The 14,552-nt window shown below is 41.5% G+C and overlaps 1 protein-coding gene across 1 annotated transcript; it reads left to right on the top strand.

The window, feature by feature from the left end:
• The first annotated feature begins 2,059 nt into the window (after positions 1 to 2,059).
• Positions 2,060 to 13,256, top strand: LOC117554414 (deoxyhypusine synthase-like). Its single transcript, XM_034228860.1, has 10 exons — positions 2,060 to 2,102; positions 8,434 to 8,630; positions 8,781 to 8,945; positions 9,282 to 9,403; positions 9,526 to 9,622; positions 9,784 to 9,870; positions 9,976 to 10,081; positions 10,167 to 10,270; positions 10,392 to 10,517; positions 13,059 to 13,256. Exons 2-10 carry the CDS (start codon positions 8,439 to 8,441, stop codon positions 13,164 to 13,166), a joined length of 1,107 nt encoding a protein of 368 aa, XP_034084751.1. The 5' UTR covers positions 2,060 to 2,102; positions 8,434 to 8,438; the 3' UTR covers positions 13,167 to 13,256.
• Positions 13,257 to 14,552: the final 1,296 nt, after the last annotated feature.

Here is a 14,552-nt window from a genome sequence, read left to right on the forward strand (position 1 = left end):
CCAAACACCAAACGGAATCATTGCAGCATCTCATAATCCCCTGTTTCAAAAGTGCTGATTCTCTGTCTGTTACTTTAGATGAAAATAAGGAGCCCCTCCCCACGCCCCTCTGAGAGATATTTGGTTACAAAGAACACAATGGTGCTCTAGGAGGAGATTCAGGTGATAAGGTGTGGGGGGGGGGGGGGTTACCTTGGTTGGTGATTGGCTAACGGTTACACAAGCCAAAACATCGTTATGACATCAAGTGGCCAAAATCTGATCAGCTCATTTTCAGACAGGTTTTTATATAAATGGATCAGGACAAAAAGAGAGCAAATCTTTTTTCCCGAAACTTTCAGAATCTCTTTACACAGAGGGGACACATGTTGATGTAGAAAAGACATGAACACGTTTATTTTGCATGATAGGTCCCCTTTAAAGTTTCAAACTAACTTCCTTCCTTCCTTTTCTAAGCTAATAATGAGCTTGTGTTTTATCACATTGGTGGTTTTAAAATGTGACAAGCTCAAACACGGGTTGCAATTATAGTTTACTTCAGAAAACTAAACCCTAACCACAGGCAACACTGTTTCCTCTCCCCCGTCACATACGTTTATTGAACTTAAAACAGACGATGGTGGAGTAAAAGGTCTCCAGCGGGTGTGGTTAAGCTGGAGGGACAGGATAAACAGATTGAGGGTGTTGAAGTAAACTTGAGACAAGAAATGTGCATGGAGATAGTGGTTAAACCTGCAACTTATGTCCTAAGACTGAGAAGGGAGCATGTCGTATTAGAATCAGGAAATGAACACAGGAAAAACAAGAAGTACGGGGAGATAACATTAAGGGTAGCCTAAGCTTGTTAACGTTGGACAATTGACACTTTAAAACAACTGTGTTTAAATTATAGTTAGATCTGATATTTTTTGTATTGATTTCAGAGTTGTTGCGCACCACTGAGTGCTGCTGAAAAGCATAAAATGAGACGCCTTATCATTTTTTATTTTGTTGATGGTTTACTTCGTGTTTTTCTCAAATACATAACAGAAAACTAGAAAATAAAGGGTTGATATTCACAAATGTCATCTTAGTGTCCTCCAGTTCTGGATTGAGCCATATATTTGCTATATTGTTTTTATTCTATCTTTTGGGTATGATGAGTATCCCCTTATAATGGTCATTGTCAGCAGGCTGTTCACTAGTTGTTGGTAAACTCACTTTCTTGCTGACAGAAACACTTCCCAACTCTTTCTGAATGAATGTTATCCATATTTAAAATTAAAATAATGGGAGAATATATTATGAAAGGGAACCTCTTTCTTATAGATGAAGAATGTGGTTCTGTCTTTCAGCAAGAAACTGTTTACTGGTTTAAGAAAGAACAACAATGGAAACAAAGGTACACAGACTGCAAAAGTCAAAGCCAGGCTCATAACATTCCCTTAACAGCAAGTTGCGATCTTTTAATAATTTTAAATAATATTTAAGGACCTGCATGGTCTGTCCCAATTCTGTGTGGAGAAGTGTGATGCCCTGAATTTACATTTAACATTGTGGTTTTGTTTTGACAGTTTTATCCCACAGGCCATAACACAGCTTAATGCCTGAGCTCTGTTAAGCCACTACAATAAACAGTTTTATTTTTTTTCATTTTAATGTACACATTTTAATTCTGTATATCTTGTTTTATTTTCGTGTATATAAACTCCAGCATTTACTTGGTCGCTTACAACATCCTCTCCATTATTTAGCTTTTTGTATTTATTAATGTTTCTGACATTTATATAGTTTACTTAATTTGCATCACTTGGTCTTGCAACACAATATGCATTATTTTATTCCAATCTATTCTACTGTTTCTTCTTGCACTATTTTAATTTTTTTGTAAAAAGTCTTCTATAACTATGTTGCAATGTTGGAGGAACTTAACACATTCATTGCCATTTCTATCTGTATACTGCACATATGACAATAAAACCTTTGAATCTTGATTGCGTGAAGTACAACAGCGTGACTCATCTTTCACCTAAAAAAGCATTTAAATACCGCATTTAAAATCTGATGAACTCAGTGTACATCTGAACCGGGTGACGACATTACCTATTGATGCAGCAACCACTGTAAGTTATATTCTTGTTTAATTAGACTTCTCTGTTTCATTTATTCTACTCTGTATAATTGTTCTAGTTATTGTAGCTAAATCGCTTTTGAGAGATTTTAAATCTCAGATCTGCTCAGGCGAAACCTGCTTCACAGGTCTCAGCTCTCAATCCTGCATTACAATATAGGCAGGGCCAGTCTATTGATTGCGTGAAGTACAACAGCGTGACTCATCTTTCACCTAAAAAAGCATTTAAATACCGCATTTAAAATCTGATGAACTCAGTGTACATCTGGACCGGGTGACGACATTACCTATTGATGCAGCAACCACTGTAAGTTATATTCTTGTTTAATTAGACTTCTCTGTTTCATTTATTCTACTCTGTATAATTGTTCTAGTTATTGTAGCTAAAACGGCTAAATCGCTTTTGAGAGATTTTAAATCTCAGATCTGCTCAGGCGAAAACTGCTTCACAGGTCTCAGCTCTCAATCCTGCATTACAATATAGGCAGGGCCAGTCTATTGATTGCGTGAAGTACAACAGCGTGACTCATCTTTCACCTAAAAAAGCATTTAAATACCGCATTTAAAATCTGATGAACTCAGTGTACATCTGGACCGGGTGACGACATTACCTATTGACGCAGCAACCACTGTAAGTTATATTGTTGTTTAATTAGACTTCTCTGTTTCATTTATTCTACTCTGTATAATTGTTCTAGTTATTGTAGCTAAAACGGCTAAATCGCTTTTGAGAGATTTTAAATCTCAGATCTGCTCAGGCGAAACCTGCTTCACAGGTCTCAGCTCTCAATCCTGCATTACAATATAGGCAGGGCCAGTCTATTGATTGCGTGAAGTACAACAGCGTGACTCATCTTTCACCTAAAAAAGCATTTAAATACCGCATTTAAAATCTGATGAACTCAGTGTACATCTGGACCGGGGTGACGACATTACCTATTGATGCAGCAACCACTGTAAGTTATATTGTTGTTTAATTAGACTTCTCTGTTTCATTTATTCTACTCTGTATAATTGTTCTAGTTATTGTAGCTAAAACGGCTAAATCGCTTTTGAGAGATTTTAAATCTCAGATCTGCTCAGGCGAAACCTGCTTCACAGGTCTCAGCTCTCAATCCTGCATTACAATATAGGCAGGGCCAGTCTATTGATTGCGTGAAGTACAACAGCGTGACTCATCTTTCACCTAAAAAAGCATTTAAATACCGCATTTAAAATCTGATGAACTCAGTGTACATCTGGACCGGGTGACGACATTACCTATTGACGCAGCAACCACTGTAAGTTATATTGTTGTTTAATTAGACTTCTCTGTTTCATTTATTCTACTCTGTATAATTGTTCTAGTTATTGTAGCTAAAACGGCTAAATCGCTTTTGAGAGATTTTAAATCTCAGATCTGCTCAGGCGAAACCTGCTTCACAGGTCTCAGCTCTCAATCCTGCATTACAATATAGGCAGGGCCAGTCTATTGTCGCCCATCAGCTGTAGATAGTTAACTAATTAGAGGGGCGTGGCCCTACAGCTGTGAGAACTCAGCAATCAGGCGTCCATTTTAGGTAGCTCTTTCCTGGAGCGTCAGCTTAAGCGTCAGACAGCCGAAGACTGACAAAGACATTGGAGTCCTGCGGGAGTAAGACTGACAAAGACATTGGAGTCCTACGGGAGTCACGAGGGTGGCAAAGAGGAGGCAAATCCTACTCTGATTGAGCTAGTGTCTTATTTCTCTTTTCTTTAGTTGTTTAGCCCCTCATGCTATAATCATGTGTATTTTCTCCATTCCTGTTCATGTGTCTTCTCGAAATGATCATTGGCCCCATGTATCTCCTAATCGATATAACCGGCCTGCTCTCGTCTATCCCACATGCTCCACTGAGATCCAACATCTAGTTTCAGGTGGCCTGTGGAACTGCCAGTCAGCTGTTCCTAAGGCTGACTTCATCTCTGGCTACGCCTCCCTGCAATCTCTGGATTTCCTTGCTCTCACTGAGACCTGGATTACTCCATCCAACACATCCACCCCAGCAGCTCTCTCCACTGCATATTCCTTCTCCCATACACCCAGACCAACTGGCAGAGGAGGTGGCACTGGTCTCCTGCTCTCTCCCGAATGGAGCTTTTCCCTCTTCAAGCTACCTAACTTCACTCCTTCCACCTTTGAATTCAATGCCGTCACAGTAACCCATCCTATACAGTTAACCATTGTTGTTCTCTACCGTCCACCAGGCGCCTTGGGGGACTTCTTGGAGGAATTAGATAATCTCCTCTCACACATCCCTGAAACTGGCCCTCCCGCTGTACTTCTCGGAGACTTCAACCTCCAGACAGGGAAGATAGATGAACTAACATCCCTGTTAACCGCCTTTGCTTTCTCACTGTCTCCGTCCCCACCGACTCATAAAGCTGACAATGTCCTTGATCTCATATTCTCAAGGAACTGCGCTACTTCTAACTTCTCTGTACACCCGCTCCACACAACCGATCACTTCTTCATTTCATTCTCTCTACCCCTTTCCAAACATAACAAACTAATCTCTTCTCATCCTGCACTTGTCCGCCGTAACCTTCGTTCCCTCTCCCCCTCTACCTTTGCCTCGTCGGTGCTCTCAGCCCTCCCTTCCTCTGACTCGTTCCAACTCCTGCCTTCAAACTCTGCTGCAGAAACTCTCCTCTCTACTCTCTCATCCACTCTGGACTCTCTCTGTCCTCTCACATCTCGGCAGGCTCGTCAGTCCCCTCCTGCTCCCTGGCTAAATGATGCACTGCGTGCTAATAGAACCGTCCTTAGGGCAGCAGAGCGGAAACGGTGGAAATCCAAACACCGTGACGACCTCCTAACCTATCAGGCTCTCCTCTCGTCTTTCTCTGCTTCGATCTCTCAGGCAAAAAGCACTTTCTTTCAAGATAAGATCCAATCTTCCTATTCCAATCCTAAAAAACTATTTTCCATCTTCTCCACCCTCTTGGACCCTCCAAAAGCCCCTCCCCCCTCCTCACTTCTGTCAAGCGACTGTGTTACCCACTTTGAAAAAAAGGTTGATGATATTCGCTCTTCTTTTTCTGACTCCCCTTTACTCACCGCTGGGTCACCAGACCCTCCTTCCACCAACACACTAACCTCCTTTTCCCCTCTCTCTCCAAGTGAGGTTCTAACCCTCATTACCTCTGCCCGCCCTACCACCTGTCCTCTGGACCCTATCCCCTCAAACCTCCTTCAGACTATCGCTCCTGATATTCTACCGTTTCTCACCCATTTCATCAACACTTCTCTAACTTCTGGTCACTTTCCAAACAGTCTCAAGGAGGCAAGAGTAAACCCTCTCCTAAAGAAACCTACTCTCAACCCGTCTGATGTTATAAACTACAGGCCTGTCTCTCTCCTCCCGTTCCTGTCTAAATCACTTGAACGCACTGTCTTTAAACAACTCTCCTGTTATCTCCATCAGAATAACCTTCTGGATCCGCACCAGTCTGGTTTCAAGGCAGGTCACTCCACAGAAACTGCTCTCATTGCTGTCAAGGAGGAACTGCACACTGCCAAAACTGCATCCCTCTCCTCTGTCATCATCCTGTTGGACCTGTCTGCTGCATTCGACACGGTGAATCAGCAGATCCAACTTCGCACTCTCCAAAAACTTGGAGTTTCAGGCTCTGCACTTTCCCTCCTCACCTCATATCTGAAAGACCGTACCTACAGGGTGACTTGGAGAGGGTCTGAGTCCGACCCTTGTCAATTAACTACAGGGGTCCCTCAGGGCTCTGTTCTTGGTCCCCTCCTCTTCTCCCTGTACACAAACTCGCTCGGATCAGTCATTAGCCCGCATGGTTTTTCATACCACTGCTACGCTGACGACACCCAATTAATTCTGTCCTTTCCCCGCTCAGAGACCCAGGTCGTCGCACGCATCTCTGCTTGTCTAGCTGACATCTCTCAGTGGATGTCTGCTCATCACCTCAAGCTCAACCTTGACAAGACTGAGCTGCTCTTCCTTCCGGGAAAAGATTGTCCCACTCTTGACTCTTGAAAGAGATGAGTTTTCAGTTTGCGCCGGAAGATGTGCAAGCTATCTGCCGTCCTGATGTCAATGGGGAGCTCATTCCACCATCTTGGAGCCAGGACAGCAAACCCACGTGTTTTCGCCGATGGGAACTTGGGTCCCCCTCGCAGCGAGGGCGCAACGAGTCGTTTGGCTGATGCAGAGCGTAGTGCACGCGCTGGGGTGTACGGTTTAACCATGTCCTGGATGTAGGAAGGGCCAGATCCATTCGCAGCATGGTAAGCAAGTACCAGTGTCTTGAAGTGGATTCTAGCAGTTACCGGAAGCCAGTGAAGGGAGCGGAGGAGCGGAGTGGTGTGGGAGAATTTAGGAAGGTTGAAGACCAGACGAGCCGCTGCATTCTGGATGAGCTGCAGAGGTCGGATGGCACATGCAGGTAGACCAGCCAGGAGGGAGTTGCAGTAGTCTAGGCGTGAGATGACGAGAGCCTGGACCAGAACCTGAGTCGCTTTCTGAGTCAGCTGGGGACGTATCTTCCTGATGTTGTAAAGCGTGGATCTGCAGCAACGGGTTGTAGCAGCGATGTTTGCAGTGAAGGACAGGTTGTTATCTAGGGTCACACCCAGATTCCTTGCAGTCTGAGTCGGGGAAACAACTGAGGTGCCGATGTTGACATAATCCATATATTTCAGTGCTAGGTTGATGCTTAGCTAAGCTAACTATGAAACACTTTAACTGACAGGACTCAGGATCAACGGTGTACTGTAAGGTAGCTTCATGCCGAACAGTCAACATTTTCCAGAGAGCTTTCTTTGAAATCACCAGGTAACGCTAAAAAACATTACATTTAGATTGTATGATAAAGTGTTTATTTAATATCTCTGGCTAACTACTTCCTAACGGTTTAGCTTACCCCCGCGATTCAAAGTAACGTCAACGTAGCTGTAATTTATGCTTTGCTTACATGTTCGCATAACTTGGAAGTTTACTGACATTTACATACCTTGTTTACCTGGCTCAAGTGGTGAATCTGGGGTTGTTGTGTGAGCCACCACTTGAGAATTGTCGTATTTTTTAAGAAAAAATGTTCTTATGTCCATCTTCAAAAACTCTGAGTCCGACTGACAGTTTAAACATTGTCACAGGATAGGTACCTGTACCAATAAGGTACCAATAAGACTATATTTTATTTCCATGCAACTCTCTGGTTGGTCTGGTGTCTTGCCTCTGTTGCATTCACTGAACACGGGAAATTACAATACTGCCGTCCTCTCATGATGAGGTTCAGGTAAAGCATTCTATAAGAATAAAACACGGAGGACGGAGATCTCTTTTTGTCCCCCTCCTCTCCCCGCTGCAGCCCATCAGCTGATCTCAAAGCACGCTCCCCTCTCCTGCAGGGGGGAGTGGTCAGCTGCAGCTCACAGAATCAGCCCCCTGCAAAAACAGCGCTGGAAAGAGCATATAGAGCGAAATGGTGTTTTGAAAAAAAAACTATTTATATACTTTATATAGGTATGGCCCGACAACATATTGTTCAAATATAGCATGATAGGTCACCTTTAATGTATTATATTATTGAGGGAGAATTGTCCGGGGCTACAGAAATAACATTCGGGGCTTTGGTCCTGTATAATAAGTTAACGTCATATTAAATGCAGTCATTTGGTCTTTAGCAACAGCTTGTGAGAGCAGTGCATTCATCGGTGTTCGTTTGAATGCTGCCAGTTTGTTGACGGCCTGTGTGTTGATGGGACTTCTCATGCTCCCTAAATGTTTCCCCTGCCTTTCGCCAGTTCTTAAATCCTCGTTTCACAAAACTCCCATCCCTGATCTTGTCTGCACTGAAACAGAAGAAGCACACCGCATTATCACTTTCTCTTATTATTTAGTGAAGCTTTGTATTAACTGCTTACACTAAAATGCTAACTCAAAAATAGTAACTCAAAATTAAACTTTTGTATTGATTTGTTTAGTGAACTTTTTGGCGTTGCAGTTACAACTCTCCGCCAACATATGGGGGTGCTGCAGCCCCCTCAGCACCCCCCCTTCCCACGTCCCTGCTGGGTTACCTCAGCTTTGGTCTAACCTACTTGGTGATCTCATATTTTAGGCCACTCAGTCTCAACCCTTAATACATGCAAACGGTTGATGTGGATCTGCATCAAATGCACAATTCAAGAGAACCACAACAACTTACCAAAGTTAACAAACCTGCATATGTTTGATCTTGAGGAAAATAGCTCTTTTACATTCAAGTTGTATAGATATTTACACTTCCCACTTCCAGAACTTATTTAGGAATGTTTGTTATTGTTCTTTCAGACAATATGGCACACCATGCCCACCCATTACCTGAAAATACCTATAGAGAAATGGAGCCAGTGCCAGAGGATACACCAAAGATCCAGGGCTACGACTTCAACCAGGGAGTGGACTACCGCGCACTGATGAAGTCTTACCTTACCACCGGTCTGCAGGCCACTAGGGTGGGCTTGGCTATCCAGGAGATCAACAAAATGGTGAGATGGTGGAACATAGAAAGAGATATTTTATGAATACGCACGTACATTTCTTTGGTTTTGTTAGATTGTATTGTTATCTTTTGATAATGCACAATTAACTGATTGCCTGATGATCGTTTGAATCGGTCTAATTCACTCCACATCTAGATCGAGAGGCGCCAGCAACCGATGAAGAGGATAAATGGATTTGCTGAGGAAGACCCATCCACTTGCCCCTGCCTTAACAGCTGCACCATCTTCTTCAGTTACACCTCAAACCTCATCAGCAGTGGAGTCAGGGAGAGTATCCGCTATCTCGCAGAACACAAAATGGTACAACTCTCCTCAAAAACAAGGCATTAGCACCAGGATTAAGTAGTTTTCTAAAATATTAAACTAAATTACATAGATTTTTTATTAAAACAGTACATGATTGATCCATCAGTTGAGAAAAAGATGAATAGGTAATTAAAATAATAGTGCTAATCATTTGTATAAAGATCACAATTTCTCTCTGACTATTGTTAAATGTTAGATGCTATCTTGTCCACAAACTGCACTATTGAAACAACCTTACATATGAATCTGAGGAATATACAGTATAGTCTTGTCCTACAGTCCACTACAAATCATATCTGTTCTCTAATCAATATGTCTTTCTCTGTATAGGTGGATGTCTTAGTGACCACAGCTGGAGGTATAGAGGAGGATCTGATCAAGTGTTTGGGCCCGATGTACATAGGAGACTTCGATATGCCTGGCAAGCATCTTTACAAAATAGGACTGAACAGGTCAGAGAACATGTTGCATCATCAGAATTTGACACTTTGCAAATGGAAATACCACATTAAAAGTGAAATTAAATTAAAAGAGTTTTGTTTTTTTAATGTGCTGTGTTCCATTGTTGATACAGGACAGGAAACACACTGATGCCTGAAGAAAACTACGTGAAATTTGACAAATGGTTGATGCCCATTTTAGAGCAGATGCTGCTGGAGCAGAACACTCAGGTGTGTGGACTACTTTTCAAATTTTTCAAATGTTTCCAAAGATTTAAAAAATGCTGCAAGTTTCGAAAATATATTTTAAAAAACTCAAATAATATTATTTGTAAGACGATTTTATTTCGCCCTCTCATCAAGCGTACTTATTTTTTGTTAACTTCTTTCAGGGCGTTCGCTGGACTCCATCTAAGATAATCCATCGGCTTGGCAAGGAGATCAACAACCCTGAATCTGTTTACTACTGGGCCTACAAGGCGAGTCCTGCCGGTATACATTAGACTGGAAATGTGTAGACTTTTGGAAAAAACGAGGGATTTTCCTCTAAAATACACTAAACATTGATCTGCTGTCGATTTCAGAATAACATCCCGGTGTTCAGCCCTGCCTTGACAGACGGTGCCATCGGAGACGCGTTCTTCCTCTTCTCATTCAAAAAGCCCGGTTTGATACTGGACATAGCTGAGGGTAAAAATAATGGGAAACCTCATTGGTGCTTACCTTATTTGACTCTGTGTTTGTAGTTGGTCTTACTCAATGCATTTGATTCCAGATATTGCAAAGTTGAATCATCTTGCAGTGGCAGCTAACAGCACAGGGATACTCGCCCTGGGAGGGGGCGTGTCCAAACACCAAGTCTGCAATGCAAATGCATGGGTACGTTTTCTACGTTTTTGATTATGAGATTGCTTTGTTCTTATGTAAATACATATATCTTATCAAATATGGAAGAGAGGTTGCAAGTAACTAAAGGATACATTGCTTTGTCTCCCTCCAGAGAGACGGAGCTGATTATGCGGTGTTTGTGAACACGGCTCAGGAGTTCGATGGCTGTGACTCTGGAGCCAGACCTGATGAGGCCGTGTCCTGGGGCAAGATCAGCTTAGATGCCAAACCTGTGAAGGTATTTGATATCAAGTATTATATAATTGGTCCATTACACCTAGCCTGATTGGCCCAATGGGTCAAACTCTCTGATTGGCCCATGTAATCGAGTCATTTGATTGGTCAATTGAATCAAACTCTCTGATTGGTCCAATGGTTCAATTAAAGGGTTCAATCATTATGTGTGACTGGCAAAGCCACACACAGTATAGTATTGGACATACTTACCTTATCGTATTCTCCTTCTTCCGCCACAAATGTTGTCATGCAGTGTTGACACAGAATCTGGCATTATATCAGACAGGGCTACTATGCTCAATTGTTTTAATAAGCATTTTGTGTCTTGTGGCTCGCTGTTTGATTCTGTCACTGACTGTGCTTCTGCTTCTGTGAACGCTCCAATCCTTGAACAATGTGGTCTGGAAAACCCTTTCAGTTTTACCCCTTTTACTGTTGGTGTTGTCCATGATGTTTTATCCAAGTTAGATCCTAGGAAACCGGCTGGCCCGGACAACCTAGAACCTTTCTTTTTAAAGATAGCTGTAGATTTTATTGCTCCACCGCTTACTTCTCTTTTTAACCTCTCCCTCAGCACAAATACAATTCCTAAAGTATGGAAGTCTGCTTATGTCCTGCCTTTGCTAAAAGGAGGGGAGGCAACTATTTTAAATAACTATAGGCCAATCTCGAAATTGTCAGTTCTGGCTAAAGTGCTTGAACGACTAGTGAGTGAGCAAGTAAAGGACTTTTTATGTATAAATGACATCCTGTCGAAACATCAGTCGGGCTTCAGGAAAAAACATAGCACCATCACTGCCACAATGAAAGTTGTAAATGACATCACTAGTTTTTTAGATAATAAGCAGAGTTGTGCAGCTCTGTTTATTGATCTCTCTAAAGCGTTTGACACCGTTGATCATCGCATTTTAAAACGGAGGCTACTCAGCATTGGCTTGTCCACCCTTGCAGTGGGTTGGTTTGTGAACTACCTCTCTGAAAGGTCCCAATGTGTTCAGTTTGATGGGCTCACTTCTGAGTGGTTGAGCATTTCTAATGGTGTACCTCAGGGTTCTGTTCTAGGTCCACTTTTATTCTCCATTTATATTAATAGCTTGGGTGATAATGTGGAGGAAGCTACCTTACATTTTTATGCGGATGATACTGTGATGTATTGTGCAGGTACCTCAGTTAAGGAGGCTGTTGTTAAATTACAGACTGTTTTTAACACTGTTCAGACTCAGCTCTCAGCGCTTAAGCTTCTTTTAAATGTGGATAAAACCAAGTTAATGCTCTTTTCAAAAGCTAAAAAGTCACCAGAGCCTGTTTTAGATATTGTAACCATGCAAGGAAAAAAACTTGAAGTGGTAACCTCTTACAAATACCTTGGTATCTGGCTTGATGACTGTCTTTCTTTTAAACTGCATGTAAATAACCTGCTTAAAAAACTGAGGGTTAGGCTAGGTTTTTTTTATAGAAACAAGTCCTGTTTCTCTCTTGAGGCCAGGAAAAGGCTAGTCACATGTGACCTTTTTACCTGTGCTGGACTATGGTGATCTATTTTATATGAATGCGCCGGCCAATTACCTCACCAAGATAGATGCCGCCTATCATAGTGCACTAAGGTTTGTGACAGACTGTAAGACTTTGACTCATCATTGTACCCTGTATACAAGGGCAGGGTTGCTTTCACTCACTGTACGGCGGCTAAATCACTGGTATCTTTTTATTTATAAAGCAATGTTAGGGAAACTTCCGTCTTACATCTGTTCCCTGATCTCACAGCGTATTGTAAATGGCTACTGTCTGAGATCTAAAGCTGTGGTTGTATTACATGTGCCAACTGCTAGGACTGTATTAGGAAATACAGCTTTTAGATGCGCAGCGCCGCTAGCATGGAACAGTAAAAGGAATGGAAGCTAAGCAGTTTGATTCCATTTCATGTTTTTAAAGCTAGGATAGACGCTATACAATCAGAAAATATTGGTGTCTGTAAATGCTACTAGTATACAAACTGTAGTATCATATAATGTCCTTTGTTTTCTGTCATGTTTGTATTAATGTTTGGAACTAATTGAAGCAGGTCACCATTGTAAAAGAGGTCTATGATCTCAATGGGTTTTATCTGTATAAATAAAGGTTTTGAATTGAATTTAATTGAATTGACACAAAACACACACAAAACACATCAAAGTGTGCGGAATGACCGGGATCGGGGTGCTATGTCTTTTATAAGAGATTCGCCAAGCAGTTTTCATGCAAATCACAGAAAACTGCGATAATTTGCCCCATATGAATGAATGGGAGAGCTGGTTAAGACTTAGATTGGGTGACATCACGGCTAGAGGGGACAGGAGCTGTAAACAAAAACGCTTTGATCTTTGAACACACCTGTCGGTCGTTAACTAAATCCAGTTTCAGTCACAGAGCCAACATTTCTCTGAATTTTGCCGTTAATTTTAGAGATTGAGTAACTTATTCTTTCATCACAATAACAGGTCTGAACAGGCCCTTGTTGGAAAATGTATCTGATGTTTTAACAGCTTCTCATTTCTCTCTTTAGGTGTTTGCAGATGCTTCCATTGTTTTTCCCTTACTGGTGGCAGAGACCTTTGCAGTTCATGCTAATAAGATGACAGCTGGCAAAAACAAGTCAACAGATGTTTCCTAAATCTGTTAGAAACACTAAACATATTTCATTTTCCTATTTATTCTTTCTGTAACATGAACTGGGAAAATAAATGATATATGCATTTAAAAACTGCTCTTCCAGTCTTGACTACTCAAACTCAGCATTCACCCATTCATAAACATACAAGTTTCCACCTGCTCATCACTGTAGACCAGGGGTGCCCAACCTTTTTTGAACCGAGAGCTACTTTTAAAGTTGCCAGTCTGCCGAGATCTACCAGTCCAAATAGAGAGGCGTAGCCATTACTGACAGCCTACTACCAGGTAAATACGCACTTCTACTATAAAACTGACCTTTGTACGATTAATACTTCATAAAATACTGCAGATCCTTTATCTTACCTATTTCTAATCTACACACATACAAGTATTTAACTGAAGTTACACAACAGTGTTGTTGATACAGAGTTGGAGTTTATTCACACGTCACATACTACAGTGGGTAATGTTTTCAAGAAACATTGAACAGTGCTGCCACATATGACACAGAAAAACAAGAAAAGACTGAACCCTTTCTTTGCCATTATATCAAAATAGTGTTGCTACAAACGTATAAATGAGGCTTACTAATAAGACAACTCAGATCTGAAGCTACACAGGAATCTGCTGCAACAGTGCAATAAAAAAGACAAAATTAATAGAATCAAACCCTTTTTTGTTGCATTTTAGTAGAGTATAAAAATAAATGCCTTTTAAAATAGGATGCAAGCAACACTAGTTTCTTAACCTGAATTGATAATAGACTATAATCAATTTAAGTTTGCATTCTTATACCATTTTGTACAATAATTATAATGAATAAGTTCAAACAAACTCAAACTTACAGCTGATTAATAACGGTATCTAACTTGAGTTTTTATTATATCAAAAACCTGTTGAAATGCTTCTGTTATTTTTATTACGCATCGGCAGCCTCCAGGAATGCTTCTTTCACAACTTCGCCGTCTTTGAAAGACTTCATGTGTTTCTCAAGAACGTGACTGACACGATAAGATGCTATGGTAGCAGCCTTGCTCTTGTTGTTGGGCCTGGTGGAAATGGACTGCTGTGCATTTAGCTGTCCTTTCAGGCCCCTCCCCTTTTGGGAGCGTAGGGCAGAATTAGGAGGGAATTCCGTCTCGTAGCGTTTGTGCACTGTTTTGAAATGCCACTCCTAAATGACCCTTCTTCGATAAAGCCACGCTCGCATTGCAGATGAGACAGATGGACTTTGAATTGGAATAGATACAAAAATAATCATCCTCCCACTCGGAGTGAAAATTATATATTTTGGGCTTTTTTGCTTCTGCCATAATTACGGTCTTGTGTGTGTGCGGACTGTCACTCCTGTTGACACGGACAACGTCAGCGAACTAGTGCACTGCCC

Source organism: Gymnodraco acuticeps, unplaced genomic scaffold, assembly GCF_902827175.1.
Source record: "Gymnodraco acuticeps unplaced genomic scaffold, fGymAcu1.1, whole genome shotgun sequence".
Classification (NCBI taxonomy): Eukaryota; Metazoa; Chordata; class Actinopteri; order Perciformes; family Bathydraconidae; genus Gymnodraco; species Gymnodraco acuticeps.